The sequence below is a fragment of the Larus michahellis genome, chromosome Z, assembly GCF_964199755.1.
Source record: "Larus michahellis chromosome Z, bLarMic1.1, whole genome shotgun sequence".
Classification (NCBI taxonomy): Eukaryota; Metazoa; Chordata; class Aves; order Charadriiformes; family Laridae; genus Larus; species Larus michahellis.
The window spans coordinates 58826998-58843423 of NC_133930.1; the positions used below are offsets into that span (position 1 = coordinate 58826998).

Genomic DNA, 16426 nt, shown 5'->3' on the forward strand with positions numbered 1-16426 from the left:
GATAGAGCACAGCCCAAAGGATAAGAAAGCTGTCCTGCTACTACATATGTTTCTCCTATGTATGAAGAGAAAGAAAAAAAAAAAAAAAGATGTTGCAGTTTAAATTGGGCTGGAACCAAGCTATATAAACTTTCCAGAGATTCTTCATGTGTTCTCATACATGGACTGTGCAACAACATTGTCTAACTGCAAAGTGCTGTTAGTCAGTAGCTAATGTTATCATCTCCCTCTGAAATACGAAGATGTTACACGGAAATAACAAATAAGTTGAATTTAACCTACAAAATAATTGCATTTTACATATTATGAAGGTGATTCAAAGTTCACTGAGTTGATTGTGCATATTATTGTGGCTGCCATTAGAGAAGTCAGCATTTAGAAGAATTTTCTAAATTCAATACAGTATTTCATTAGTTGCAGTATTAATTTATTAAAATAATTATTTTATTATACATTGGCAACCACTGAATTTTCCATGAAATCCAAACTACTTTCTTTTATCTCTGTATACTCTCTTCTACTCTGCCAATAACTGGCAGTTTACTGTGGTTACAGTTGTTGTCCACAAGCCAGGAAATGAGAGAGAAACATACTCCTTGAAGGGTCGTTTAAACTTCAGTAAATCCAACAATTTATAGCCCAGGATTTCTTGGATACATTCTACTTGCTGAACAGTTCATAACTGTAACTATGTAAAAGATAAATTATGAACTATGTCAGAGTCTTACATTTTTTGTGACTGGAAGATAATTTGATGACCAGATTTCCATGCAGTCTCTTACATTAAGCAAGTATGTTTCAAATATATCAGCTATTTGACTAAGAAAACAATTGAGTAATGATGGAAAATAATTTTCTTAATGACCTAAAAATAATCTATCAGCAGTACAATCAAAAATGCATTTCTGCTGAGATGTAATTTTCTACAAATGTTATTACTGAGCAGCACTTTGGCATAATTTGCAGTCATATTACATGGCCGCCTCTGAGAAACGCTGCAGATGCCAATGATTTTCCCTAGCTATCAGGAATTCCTCTTTATGATTTAATGGCTAAAGCAAAGTACTGAAGGACCATTGAGGGCCTACTCCTGTATTTTCCAAAGTGAGCCCCTCCCACTCCTCTTTCATGAATGGTGTCCAGACTTTATTTTTTGCCTTTTAATCTTTATTTCAAAGACTTTTTTTCTCATACCCTAAGCAAAATTTATAGAGCCTGAGAAAAGTGTGAGTGGATCTCAGAGTACAAGATTTATACCATGTCGCCATGCTTATCTTGTAAGGGAGCCAAGTTTGCTTTTATGCCTATGATGTATCACACAAGAATCAATTAGACCCTAACATTGTTTCACGTAACAGATAGTGAGATCATGGCCCAGAAGTAGTTCTTGATGATTAAATGTGATTTTAGAACTCGACAATTGAATATAATTGTTGAACTATTAAATGGTGGCTTTTAAGATTAAAGTCCAGGATGTGAATGCTATCTAGTCAGTTCCACTAAAACAATTCTTGTCATAACACAGCTGTGATCTCTGCAAAGAAGTAGGAGACTGGTTATATTTCATGGTGATTTTTAGGGCATTTCAGGGACAGATCACAATGAAAAGAAAGTAAGTCATGGAAATATTATAGCCCTGGTGGAATATCTGTCCTCATCTCCACCACCACACTTTAAACAATCTTGACTTTACACAAATATAGTTCTGAAATGCTCCTTTTGTCTCTGGTCTTTCCTCTCAATTGGACCTTCTTTCCAGATGCGTATATGATTGGAAAAGCATCTTTCTGATGCAGACAGACCTGCCTCACTCTTTTCATTAAAAAAAAGACCAAAAAAAAAAAAGATGGAATGACCTCTGCTATTTCTTCAGTACATTGTGAGTTTCACATTGGATTTTGCTGTTAAAAACTCATGATTAACAAGCTCTTTCAGAAAAAAAATCCTTTTTGTGTGCTTGGAAACATTTTGTTTTCCAGTGTACACACAATTAAATATATTACAGACTGTTAATAGTCTGTTGTCACTAGGATCAGTTTATAATCTCCAATAACTCTTCTTCCCTTGACTAGTTAAAATTCTTACTCCCCTTGGCTGTAATGGCTGTTGAACTGTGTTTATTATAGATAACTAGTAAATCTCTGTGAACATTAACTTAGCTGTCCTGATTTTGACTGAATTAAAATTTCTCCCCAGAGGGGAAAATTTCTGGTTTAGAAGTTTGTGCTCTGATTTTGGAGTGACTGTAATATTGACACTGGCCTCCAGTTTTTTGTTAGTTTTCAAAGGAGTCCTGATCTGCAGCATTGCAGGTTGCTAATGAAAAAAAAACAGTTTTGCATAAAGTTTTTTCCCCAGCCTTGTGCAGAAATCCCCAAATGTCAGAAGTTAAATGGTAACAGTAATATCCATTTCTCCTACTTCTACAGCAGAAGTACAATCTGAAGAGTAACTGAAGAAACTATTTGTGATTTGACTGAAATGGAAAACCCAGAAAAACACTTAAAAGTCATCCATCAATTTTGATAATTCCATATCTCCATTTTCTTGGGTTTGGGGAATCTCAAAGTCTAGGATGGAATCTTATAGTAACATTGAATGCTTGTTTTAAAAAATGGTGAAGTGACTGTTTGGTGAGTGTTTTCAGAGTACAGTTCACTTCAGGCTCAAAGATGTTTCTAGCTGGGGAAATTAGGTTCATGGTTTATAAGGAGGTGGTATACAAGTATTTGAAGAAATATGCAGATGTATACAAAGCACATTAGTGAGTCAAGCGTCTTGATTTGATTTACTTGATTTACTTTACACAGCTCAAGTCCATCTGTGTGTTCAGACACCCCAATACTTGTCAATCTGACTTCATGTCTTCCTAAGTTTAGAAGAATTGTTTCCTGATTTATAAGGAACAGTAAGATTGTTCTCAGCCATTTCACAGTAATATGCTAGTGAAATTAAGCACAAGATAAAAGTGTTTAGGAAAAAAAAAAAGAGAACATTAAAATGTGATGGCATAAAGGAAAATTTGACTTTATTTTTTGAAATCCTGGATAGCTTTTCCTCAAATATAGTCATTGACAAATGAAGATTTAGGGATATGAAAAAAAATTATTTGAATTAGGAACATTAAATTAGCACATATTTTTGTGGAGTTGTTCCAACAACTCTGTAATTTTTGTCTATCATGTCATAGTTCGTATGGAAGCACTTTGTCATGAATATCTGATACTGCGTCTCATCTACGTGGTTTTCTAAAACTGACCCAGATGAATAAATTCTGTGTTGAACCAGAACAGAAACTACAGTTAGATACTTGAAAAATGCTTGTTAAAATTACCCGGGAACAGGATAGGAGTTCTGCAGCTCTGTTTTAGGGTGTGCATTGGCTAACTCTTGTCTTGTTAGTTCAGCTTTAGCACAAAACTGTTACAGGATGAATCAGGAGTGAGTTTGACTGCTGCCGTCCTGTCTTGTCTCTGTGCAATGCTTCAGACCTCTACAACCTTTGACTTTTTTTGAAAGCTAGAGGCATTTTCAAATGTAAGACTCCCACTGGAACTGTCCTGTTCCTTGGTTCAGACACAGTCTTTTGCTGAATTATGTTTCCTGTGCCATAAGACTTTTTTCAAGGTAGCATAAGATTTATCACACATTTTTCATGCGTAGTGTAAAAGGCACAGAGACTCTTACTGGGTTTACCAATGCAACAAATCATTTCAGTCAGAAAAAACACATCTTCTGGCAAACCTGTTTTCAAAAAAACAGCTGATCTTTATCTGTTATCCTCCCTGCAACCCACCCCCCTCTTCTGATCCTTCTTTCCCATCTTTGGGGGTACTGTACCTATTTGGCGTCTGCACATGCAAGAACGTTCAGGCCACAATTGAGCCCCACATGCGCTCTGTTCACTTCCACCCACTTTACTGGTAAGGAGGGGAGTAAGACAGCAAGGAAAATGAAGTCATGACTGGAAACCATGGGAGGAGGAGGACTTTTTAGAGGAAGATAGGGAAAGCTGCCAAGGAAATCTGGGGACAGGTGAGGCAGCATACTTCAAGGCTCTACTTTCCTTTGAAGAAGGTAAAACAATCTTATTCTGATGCTTAAGAGGGACAGAATAAGCAGCTTTGCTTTCCATCTCTAAAATTCGCTACCGACTAGTAATCCTCTCATCTCCCTTCTCTTCTTCTTCTCAGCCAAAATATTTCATCCTGATATTGTGGATATCAGGTTTGATTGCTTTTTGAGATATTTCTAGAGGAAAGGGTGAATTCTTGAGAAGTTATGAATCATTGGAAGAGCATATGATAGCAGCAGTCATTCAGATGGTATGAACAAGGGGGATTTGGAAGTCCTAGAGAAGCCTCAAAGTTTCTTACAAAGACATTTTTACAAAACTCCTGTCAACATAGTTCTGTGTAGCTGCACAGACTCATTAGTCCCTGTATATGGAAATGGAATAATGTTAAAACCTTGGTTTTTCTTGCTAGTGACAGTGCTATTTCTCTCCCTTTCACATAAATGGAATAAGCACTACATAAAAGGAGTAAAAATATGATTAATTTTAAAAATAATTCTCAGAAAGCTCAAACCTCTTCCCGTCTCTGGGGGAGTGCATCTGTGCGGTGGCCGCTTCGCACCATGGGACAAAGTTGTCCCTATGTGCTTTGTCAGATCTGCCGTATGCAAAGACCGTGACCCCTTTGGTTAGGCTGAGAGGGTTCTCCCCGCTCTCTATCCGCACAGCAGCTTGACTTGTTCCACACGTTCATGAGCAGTAAAAGTCTAAGCAGAATCTGCCCACTTTAGGTGTTGTGCATCTTTAACCTGTAGTTAAACAGCGTTCACTACCATCAAACTGATAACTTTATGACAACATCCATGGATTGCATGCAGAAACTAATTTTGCGTAAGGTAGATTTTGTGCTGACCTATGTGTTTGGTTTTCAGCATGTCATTTGCACTGGGTTGTGGTGTAAAGTGGAAAGCGACAAGGAATGCAAAACTAAACTGGATCCACCAATGGATGGAACAGACTGTGACACTGGAAAGGTATGTTTCTGGTGGAAAAGCAATATAAATTATATTGAACACCTGACAGCCAAGGAAACAAACTGAATAGGTCTTTGCACTTGTTTAAAGCTATTGCTTGCCTCAATTTTCATATAAATCATACATATATAGTTAAATGTATTGTATGTTATATATTATGTAATACAAAGGTGATAAAAAGTACACTTCCCTAAAAACACTGAATTTAAAAAAAAAGCTAGCAAAGCCATGTTTTAATGCCTACACTGTTTTATTTCAAATTAGTTCTGGTTTTGAATCCTATTTATGAATGGAATGCCACTGTTGCACTGCGTACTCTAAGCAGAAACATAAGCTTTCAAAGATACAAAGTTCTCAACTGTAAGTTGTGATTTAGAAATAGTCTCATAGAAGGAATCAACACAGATTTGTGATAAAACTTTTCAGGATGAGCTTTGTAAAGACATGTTTATAGTGTCAGTGCATGTAGGAGAGTGATAAATGTCATTAAAAGCATGCCATCAAAGAGAAATTAAGTGGTCACCTGAAGTCCGGCTTACATTAAACGTCCTTCAAGAGCTTTCCTGTTTGAATAATCTCTGTCATGTCTGTATATAACTGTAAATGAAGATAAATAACCTCAAATAGATAACAGAGCAGGAACACGCATATATCTTGGCATTTTCATGATACCGTGCTGACAGCAGTCTCCCACAGGAGTGATTTGTGCTTTGAATCATATTGCATTCACCAGGACTGTCATCATCCCCCTAAAAATGTAAACAAATCAATTGAGTAAGATAAAAAGTTCAGATAATATCATTTTACATACTAATGGAAAAACAGGCTTTATTCATTTTCGCATCTCTAAAATAAGGACATTTGCTGTGATCTTTTGATTCTGATAAATGTGTGTAGTTGATATTCTGTCTTAAGTCAATGCCTGGTCAGTCAGGGACATTGTTTTGTTCGATGTCACACTCTTTATGTTGAGACTGGCGTGCCTGTGGTGTGGAATAAAAAAGCAGCACTTCTTACTAAGACTACCCAGGATTTTTCATTGTAAACCCATCGACATCGTGAACTGGGCACCAAAAATTAGGGTGCATTTTGCATATTAATGTGTGACTTGGCAACAGGTGATAATAGCAACTGATTGCAGAGGACTCATTCTAACTTTATACTTGTGGGAGCATTATGATATGGTAGTGACATGGGTCCTGGGAAAGTCCAATGAGGAAGGTAACACCGTTCTTTTTATTGTAGAGCTTAGCTAGCAGAGACTAAACAATTAGTAAGGGTAAGACAAAGTACCGATTCTAGTTAGAACTGCTCGCTGAGCCTTGTGCCAGGCTACAGAGGTTCCTTATTTATGCCTAGTACTAAAAAACTAAGCAGACATCACTGAAACATCTCAGAGGATTAGAGGGGATTATTCTTCTTGTTTACTTTATTATCTGTCCAAGATGAGCTTCAGATTACACAAATCTCTGGCTTTGTTTTATTTTACTTATATTGTAGAGAAGGAGTATTGTTGTCTTGTGCTCCTCTTAGAATCTTAGGAAGCGATGGAAATGTCATTTGCATACCCTGTCCAACATGGTTGTTTTTTAAGGCAAGGATTTATGAGCATCTCTCAGACTCTACATAAGGCAGATGCTATCTCTAGAGAAAAATCAATTTTGCCTATTATGTCTGAAGGAACATCTTTAAATAAGTATGAGCATTTTTGGTCTGAAATATCCAAGAGCATTTACAAAATTTTTAGTTTCTGATTGCAAATCCGATATAATGGTGGAACCATCCTATGTGAAGACTTTTCAAAGGTGGTACAATTATTCCATTATTATAATGCTGTGATTTAAGAGAGAAAATTAAGGTCAGTTTAATCACTGAAGACCAGTTTGAAACTGCAGGTGAAGTTTAAGATCACCAGACAAGGATTTAGCACAGACACTGCAAGCAATGGAAGGGCATTCTAAAAGTGACAAAAGCATTTACTGCATTAGCGACTTGTTTTCTTTTGCTCAAAATATGAGACTTTTTTATGAACTTTATCCCTTAATAGCAATAACTCACCAGTAATTCAGAGTGCAAAGAGAAATGGGTTAAAATACTGATGTTAATGACATTAAGTCATTTGAAAGGCTGAGGGACTTGGGTCTCTTCAGTCTGGAAAAAATGCTTAATAAATACTTAAAGGGTGGGTGTCAGGAGGATGGGGCCAGGCCCTTTTCAGTGGTGCCCAGTGACAGGACAAGAAGTAACCAGCAAAAACTTGAGCATAGGAAGTTCCACCTAAACATGAGGAGGAACTTCTTTACTTTGAGTGTGTCAGAGCACTGGCACAGGCTGCCCAGAGAGGTGGTGGAGTCTCCGTCTCTGGAGCCATTCAAAACCTGCCTGGACGCGTTCCTGTGCAACCTGCTCTAGGTGACCCTGCTCTGGCAGGGGGGTAGGACTAGATGATCTCCTGAGGTCCCTTCCAACCCTACCATTCTGTGATTCTGTGATTCTGTTAAGTGTTCATTGTCTACTTGTAGCCTTACTGCTTTGCAGTTGCTGAAATTCCATGGTACGTGGGACAGATGTTCAGCCTGTATAAGTTGATAAAGTACTAGTTACTGCAGAGTTATGATTTATACCAGATATGGACATAGGTTACAGAGCATAACAATAGCGATTGGACAGTTTTTGAGTGAGGAATTGCAGTAGTCCAGAGAAACGATATATGCATACAAGATTATTGAGGTGATTATTATTATTTAAACAAATGGCAGAAATTCTCTTGAATTTCTCAACAGTAGTTTATTCAGGCTCCCGTTCTCTCTTTGAATACAAGTTCTGAATAAAACCTGATTTTCTCTATTACTTGTAATATATCCTTCCATTGAAATTGACACTGGATAATCAGTGACAGTGCAGTTCCTGCTAGTTACGTGGGAACTGTAGCAGTGAACCAGACAAGTCCCAAGAACTGCCCTGAACAATGTGCTGTGGTCATCCATACAGTTCCGCTAGAGGATGATCCCTTCAGTGGGTTTGGGCTGGACCCGAAAGGGCTTTCCTAGGCAGTGCCCAGGCTCAAATGCAGGGGAAAGCATGGTCTGGGGACCATCTCCTGCCGGCTGTCCCAGGAGACATCCTTTATTGGGAATGAACTTGAGGTGAACCTTGTCAACAAGAGTTGCACCTGCTCCTTGGCCACTGAGCCAGAGAAAAGTCTCTGGCTGTTGTATTTACTAGGACAGGAAAAAAAGCTATGGGGAACAATAGGAAAAAAATGTGTCTGACATATGAAAACTATGTATTGAACAAAATGTTTATATTGTGCTTCCTGTGTGCTTGTGGAGCAGTGAATTGTTTTGCGTATGGCTTGATTGATTTACCTAAGAGCTGAATTTTCACCTAGTGGTGTAAGGCTGGAGAGTGTATCAATCGGACCTCTTTTGCGGAGCATATGGAGGGGGAGTGGAGCGCATGGAGCACTTGTAGCCGCACTTGCAACACTGGAATCAGCAGTCGACAACGCAGATGCCCTGGGTAAGTAGCGTTTCAGGTTTCCATTGCTGTTCATCAGAATTTCCAAACAGAATTTGAATCTTATCAGTACAGAAACCCATTAAGATATAGTTGTCCTAAATATAAGCAATTCATTTTTTATGAACAATGAGAAACACTTAGGAGAATAGGTATTTTAGGGGGTTTTTTGTACAAAAAAGAGAAACTACTGTTTCTCTTTTCTGCTTCTGTCAAAAGCTTAGATAATATTAATGGTAGAATACAACCTTCTTTTTAAACTTCACCTGAAGAAGCAACAGAAAATTAAATTTGTAATTTTTGACTTGCAGAGCGTCAGTGTGTAATACTAGTGTTTTAGTTTTTTGCTGGAGAAAATTGACTTCTGTCTCATTTGGGGAGCCACAGAATTGCAACTTTTACAAAGAGATCTTTCTACCAGTTTCACAGACATTTAGACAGAATATCTGGAAACAACATTAGATTCCGTATCTTGTGAAAATGAAAACCTTGTGCCAAACTCCCATAGAAGGAGTTTTACTGTTGACTTGAATGGAGTCTCTTTCACCATATCTCGGTGGTCAGCTAAATGATGCATTCCTTTTAATTACTCAGTACCATATCTCTCTTTCATGGGTCATTTATACACCAAGAGAAAAAGAATAAATAGGCAGAGAAGTGGGAACAAAGTACAACTGAGGAATGAAAACAAGTGTAGTGAAAGCTAAACTAGGCTAGAGTAAACTAGACTAGGCTAGACCAGAGTAGGGCAGGGCAGGGCAGGGCAGGGCAGGGCAGAGTAGAGTACACGATTTAGGAAAATAATAGAACAAAACGGGGAAATGAAGAAAGATGAAAGACAATAGAACAGATTGGGGGCAAAAAATGATGACAGGAACAACGTAGGGATTAAAGAAGAGACACTTGCATAAAGAAATGTGAGAAAAATTGGATATGGCTGTACAAAAGCATAGTAGTTTAACAGAAGCCTTAGATATGCAGAATGCTTTCATGTTTCCTGCCATCTAAACGCCACTTCCAGCTGTATGCCTAAAAGCTATTTCTAGAATTTAGGGAAGTCTTAATTTTGCTTTCATTCATTAATTTTTCCAGGCAAAGTTCCAAATAATTAGCTCCAGTTTCTGCAGTTCACTCTGCTTTTGCATTTGTTCATTAGGACCTGCAAGCACAACTGGAGCAACCAGAAAGAAACAAAGCACATTGTCCGAACTTCACAACACTACACTTGTAAAAAAGGAGAGGTAGCAAATCTGCAGGTGTTATTTCCTTTCGGTGGCACCTTTGGCTCAGTCCAGCTAGAGAAAAATCACGTGAACTGTATCAAAACTGCAGCTGAGGTTCTCCTTGCTGAATGCTCCTACTAGTCTTAGGGCTTCTTTGAGGCCAAGTGTAAATTATGGTTTAGTACCCATGACTCTTTATATGTAATGTAACCAGTACAAACAGAAGGCAGACTTGTTTTTCTGTCTTGTTTTGATTTTTTGTGGGTGCTTTCTTAATGTTATGTCTCAACAAAAAATCTGCTGTTTAAGTTGAATTTGTGTATAGCATAAATAAACTGTGCTGTCAGTTTGACAAAACATCACCAACAATAAAGCATGACATTTTTGCCATCTTCTCTAGTTCAGGCCTTGAAGGAGAGTGTCACGGTCCCGTGATGCAGTACAGAGTATGTGAAAATCCTTCTTGTCCTGCTGGGGTGCCTGCCTTCAGGGACTGGCAGTGCCAGGCTTTCAGTGTCAGGTCTTCATATCAAAAGCACATGCACCAGTGGCAGGCTGTCATAGATGACGGTAAGCGTAAACCGTTTCCTACATTCTCATCTTCTGCTCGTGTGGCTTATAGCTTCTTGGTATTGTTGTTGATTAGGAAGGATATGGTAAAATCTAAAGCAAGCAAACAAACAAAGCCCAAGCCCAACATTTTTGGTAAGTCATTTTTATTTCATAGACAAGATCTGGTAGTATTTTCATACGCTCTGGAATCTTCTGTTTTATATTCCTCTTGAATATGTCCTTCTTGATATGCAAGGACTACATTAGAACTGAAATTCAATATCAGTTTCATCCTATTTAGTGAGAAATGTAATACGAGGTGACTCAGAAGTACAGCTTTCTAGAGGAATGCTACATCATTAAGCAAGTGTACATCAGTTATACTTCTACCTACAAAGCCAAAAAGACGATGCGATATTGTGAGCTTCTGTTTTTGAGGAAGGAGAGAGCACTTTTAGCTTAACACTGGAGTATTTTGCATACCAGTGTTTGATTTTGGCAGAAATTCATGTGTAATGCATATTGCAAACTTAGATAAGATTTCTGTAAATCCTAACAGCTACTGCGGGCAAGGTCCTGGCATGCTGCATGCATGCTTCAGTGTAACAGACATGCTTAGACACCATACCATTAGGAGCGTGCTCAAGCAGGAGCATAGTATGTTGAACTTACAGTATCTGCAAAGATAATGTTGGTGTAAAATATCAGCAACTAAAAACCAAAACATTCTACCCAAGTTCTTGCTAGGAGCGTGAACAACAACTGCCATTCCACTGAACTGTCTCTGAATTGTTATGGTGTAATTTATTTAATTAAAAATAAAGAAAACAAGAAAACAGCAGAAAAACTTAAGTTATGAAAATAGTTAATTTGAGAAATTACCAAAATCATAGCAACTGGTGATACAAAAAGAGCATGGAATAACTATTAAGTTGTTCATTATTGCCATTTATATTTAACTCTTGAAACAAATTATCAGAAAACGCTAGAAAACATAGATTTTAAGGGAACTATTTTGATGAATCCTGAAAAATGTGAGTTTATTATCAAGAACTTAATTTAATATATTCCTAGCTAGACAAGGTTTTTTTTTCCTTGTAAGCGTTTTCTCAAGGTGCCAAAGTGTAAACTTGTGAGACTATTTTCAATAGGCTTGTATGTTAGCTTATTTCATAGGAAGGAGAACTCTCTCCAGATATTTCATAGGTGCTTATCTAGTGAACTAGTTTGGGTTTGTTTTACCAAATTTCATTTTAACACAGGAACGAACACATGATTTATATTCCAGTGCCTGTGAACGTTTCCTGGAACTGTTTAATTTACTAATAAAAATGCACTCCAGGAATCTAGAAGTCAGTATGAAGTCAGAGTGGTGTAGATTGTGTCCAAGCAAAATCTGTTTCAAGTTCAGGATTGACTTTATCCTTTCAAAAATCTGCAACAGATTTAGGAAGAAGTTCTGAGTCAGTACACTTGTGAATAAAGATATGAAAAAATAATGTAATTTTGTACGCAGTTGACCACTGAGAGGAGACTTATTTTATTTTATTTGGTATTACTTTGGCAGTGGTAAAGCAAACTTCATTATTTATAAATGATGACCATTAGGAATACATGGATACATAGGATATTATTACTTTTTTATTCTCTTTCAAAATTAGAAATGATTTGCAGAATGTTTTAGAAATAAAGCAGAAATTTGCCTGACCTTGGTAAAGATGTTAGAAGAATGTGTTCAGGTTTTTTTGTCCTTTTTTTTTTAATGTGGACTTTGTAAATCCATGTATTTTTCTTCCCAGGGTGTTTCAGTTACTTAGTTTTTTTCTCTTTGACCTGTGTAGTTAGAAAATCTGGAAAGTGTTAAGTTTCTTTTTTAACCAATATTTATGATCTGCCAAAAATACAGTAGAATGAAAGTATAGATTACAACCAAAATATTCCAACAGCTATAATGTGCGTATTCTTAATTGCAACAATGAACACGACATGAATACTATGTAGTCCGAGTTCATAGCACCAGTATGCTCTAGCAAGTAAAAAAAACTTTAGTTTTTCAAACAGATGAGAAAAGGATCAAAGTCTTTCTTTTTTTTCTCTTTTCACTGTATCTAAGATAACTTGTTATGCTAACATAAAGTCATGCCACACAGATAAGCAAATAGCAGTTTTTAAAATTATGTTGATAATAATTCTGTGTTTCTTAAGTGACCTTTTACTAATTTGGTGGTTTTTTCCATCAATTGCTACTACAGAAAGGCCGTGTGCCTTGTTCTGTTCACCGGCTGGAAAGGATCAACCCGTTCTTCTAACAGAAAAGGTGATGGATGGGACTTCTTGTGGCCAGCATGGGTTAGATGTCTGTGCAGATGGTAGATGCCAGGTATGATTTACGTGTTTAACCTGGATACACAGGCACACGTATGCAAGTGCATACGTTTGTTAACGCATATGTGCTATTTCTCTGATAGCATGTTGCAATACGCATACAAAGACTGAATGTCTTTTTTTGTATTGTATTAAAATATTTTAAAGGAATTTCACTCAGTGCAACACAGTATGTGAAACAGCTGAAGTGTTAGCTTGGGGAGTGTGTATCTGTGATGATAAGGATGCTTATCACAAACTGCTGCAGAGTGGAAAATGAGTATAATTGATTTAATCTTCTAAAGGAAGCCTCAGCTCTCAACAGGTTGGGAAATTTTGCCGTGGGGTGTATGTATGTATATCTAATTCTGCCTTTTTCAACGTTACAAAAGTTTACATCTAAATAAACCAAGATCGAAGGAGCAGAATAACAGATAATTAAAGCTGAGTGCTTATGCTATTCATGATCCTCAGAATTCATTTGATTCATAGAAGTTTTTTTGTCACTTTCATAGTACCTTGTCTTCTATATAAAAATCCCACAGGGCTGTTTTTTTCCTTTGTCTGCTTCTCGTGGCACACTGTGAATTCAACAGAAAACCCAACCTTTAATGCAGAAACAGCATTGCTAGATACTGTATTAACTTCAAAAAATTAACATTCACTTTTCACAACTGACTAATAAAGACCAAAAAAAGCCTTAAGCCAAACCCACCTGACTAAGACTGAATTGGCTTCTTGGCATATCAAGGGTCAGAGAGATAGGTGCTAATCAAGATTTGAAAGTCTTAATTTGTAAGGTCTTCCACATTTTACCCTGTCTTCTTAGACAGCGTACTAGGAAGAACTTTGGGGACTACGTCTGTAGAGTTAGGTATTTATATCTTGTAGAAGTGCCGTTTTGGATACACAGCTTTTTGGATGCTTATGCTGTAATCAGCATTTTGAAATCTGTATTGCTATTTTAGGTAGAAGAACTCTAATAAAAATTGTGTACATAAAGTGAAGTAACAATCTTAACGTGCGTGGAAATGAGTGGCTCCTTGTTAGACCGTGGTTTCTGTTCTTAAAGGAGTCCTTAATTTTCTCTTTAACCCTCCTTTTGTCTTCATTATTTATCAAACAGTCTTGAAGTTTAATTGGTTTTATCAGATGCATTTGTACAGTGCACAAGATTACCCTGTGTTGACTTGCCTAAACTTTAAAAGGCTTTTATTTCATACCAGGCCAGCATATGTTATTAACTGTATTCCTGTTGTCAAGCTACCACTTATATTTATTGATGGAAATGTGTCTAACATAGTAATGTGGAGGTGCTTGAGTAAACTGAATTTGTTTTGAACTGTATGCTTTTTAGCATACAGCTTATTATTTGCATACAGTTTATTATTTGTATACAGTATATTATATTTGTATACAGTATATTATATTTGCATACAGTATATTATATTTGCATATTCCAGACGTGTTCACATCCTATTCAGAATAAGACATTAGGTTGACATTAGACAGAACTACCATTGTGGGTGTGTGCCAACCCTATAGGAAAAGGGAATGCAACAATCTACATAAAATCATGGAAAAAATTAGTATGGGAGGGATCTCTGCACATGAACTAGTGCGACCGTCATTCTGAGCAGGGCTAGATCATGTTGGTTTGGGCATCTTGCGAAAGGGCGAGAGGCCCACTACTAAAGGCAGCTTTACGAAAAACAGCCTGTGTCTCAATGGCTTTATTTTCCTCTCCCACAGAAATTTGGCTGTGATGGCATATTAGGGTCTCTGGCTCGTGAGGATCATTGCGGTGTATGCAATGGTAATGGAAAGTCATGCAAAGTTATTAAAGGTGATTTTAACCATACCAGAGGAGCAGGTAAGTCTGTTTATTTCAAATACTCAGGAAGCCAGTAGCTGTTTGATTACTTTGAGCACTGGGAACTTTAAAAAGCTATACTTGTTAAAATTATTCAGTTCACCACCGGAAGTTCAGATCTTGTTTTTTTAAGATAATAAGACATTTAAGATAAGAACATATGAGTATTTCTAAATTTAATTGTTGCAAAATTAGTGCAAATTGTTTCAATTATAAAATTATGGAATTATCTAATTTATCTTCCATTATGACATACATTATTTCATAGAAGAGCCTGATTTTTAAAAAATCCGTGAAATAAAATTTATATTTTTAGTGAATAAATGAACTGTAAATTCTTATAATATTAAGATTCATCTAATATTCTTCAAAACAAATATCCAAATTATGATTTGTTACCTAAAGTAACGTCATTAAACCAAGCCAGGCAATGGGAGACCATATAGCCAAATGTGTGAAGAAGCCTTATATCTTTTCATTATCCATTGATTTATACTAATAGTAACAAATCATAAAAAGCAAATAGATGTTCTCATGCAGAATGAATGTGATATTTTCAAACACTGCTGTGATCTGTTCTTTGAATGAGAATGATTGACTGGCTCTAGTACAATAGCGTTGACAGAGTAGGGGACTGAAATCCTAATAATGTGCACAATGCACCATGTATACCTTCTCTCCAAGAAAAGTCTTTTCTTTGAAACAGCATTTGGCCATTTGTTTGCCATTACACTTTCAGTTTCTTGAGTAGAAAATGTGCAGAATTTCAAGACAGTAAGTAAATCACATCAAAAAATACTGTAATTAGAAGCAGACAGTGTATCTTTGAAAAATCAAGGACTTCAGTGCATTATAGGCTGAAGTGTAGTATTTAAAAAAAAATAAAAATTAGGCATAGTCTTCAAATGTTTATGTCTGGCCCTCTGTTAAGCTGAAGGTAATGCAGAGCAGGGATCCCAAACCACGAATGAGTCTGGAGGACTACAAGATCAAAAACTACAAAGAAGGTGGCTGCTAATAGAAATTACAATGTGTCAGCTCTCTTTTATAGCTAATGTGAATATCCACGCGCTTTCAAGTTTATTCATGATTCTGTGTCAGTCCACAATATTGTGGTATTGCCCTCTAAACTGCAGAAGTTATTCTCCTTCTCAAGAAACTGGACTGTCAGAAATACTTAGAAATTGTTATTAGCACGTAAGGAAATTAAAGATAAAGCTGCTTTGCAGCAATTTAATTTTCATGTTTCAGGATTATTGAAAAGGTTTGTAAATGCTCAGTATTTCGTTATAGAACATTACATAGCTACAAAGAATAAAAAATTGGATTATTGTCCACTTTTTGAAGTTCACACGGGTAATCTAAAATATGTGTTTATTTATAACATTCCTGCTTGCCTGGTGTTTTCCACCTGCATTGCCTTGTCACCCCTTCTTACTTAAACCACATTGCTCAACAGCATATCTTGGTCCCACACTCCAAGGAAGCAATTGTAATGTAAAGCAAATAACTAATCAGTAGACTTCAAAACTAAAGCCATTCATAACATGTTTTGGGTGTGTTAAAGCAAGAAGAGAGAGATGGAGCCCAAAAATGTTTTAAAAAAACCCTCCAAACCAAAAACCAAATAGTAGGAGGATGTTTGGGCTCTAGTGCCCTGTCATTTGACTCTATACATGCTGAGTGAAGTTGGAATTCTTTTGTAGTCATCTGGTAGTGATGATGACACTGAACTACCTGTCCAGAGACAGCTCCATCTGCTCCAGCCCCAACCTGCCCAGCCTGACTAGGTCTTGTTATGTTTCACTTTGCTATACTCTTTTAATTGTATATCATGGTATATATA

The 16426-nt window shown here is 36.8% G+C and overlaps 1 protein-coding gene across 1 annotated transcript in view; it reads left to right on the forward strand.

The window, feature by feature from the left end:
* ADAMTS19 (ADAM metallopeptidase with thrombospondin type 1 motif 19) overlaps window positions 1-16426 on the forward strand; it is a 147399-nt gene that overhangs the window by 90675 nt on the left and 40298 nt on the right. Inside the window, exons 11-15 of the mRNA XM_074569395.1 lie at window positions 4948-5049; window positions 8441-8571; window positions 10192-10361; window positions 12596-12723; window positions 14460-14580. Of these exons, the coding sequence (XP_074425496.1) occupies window positions 4948-5049; window positions 8441-8571; window positions 10192-10361; window positions 12596-12723; window positions 14460-14580 (652 nt within the window). The remainder of the gene's footprint in view (window positions 1-4947; window positions 5050-8440; window positions 8572-10191; window positions 10362-12595; window positions 12724-14459; window positions 14581-16426) is intronic.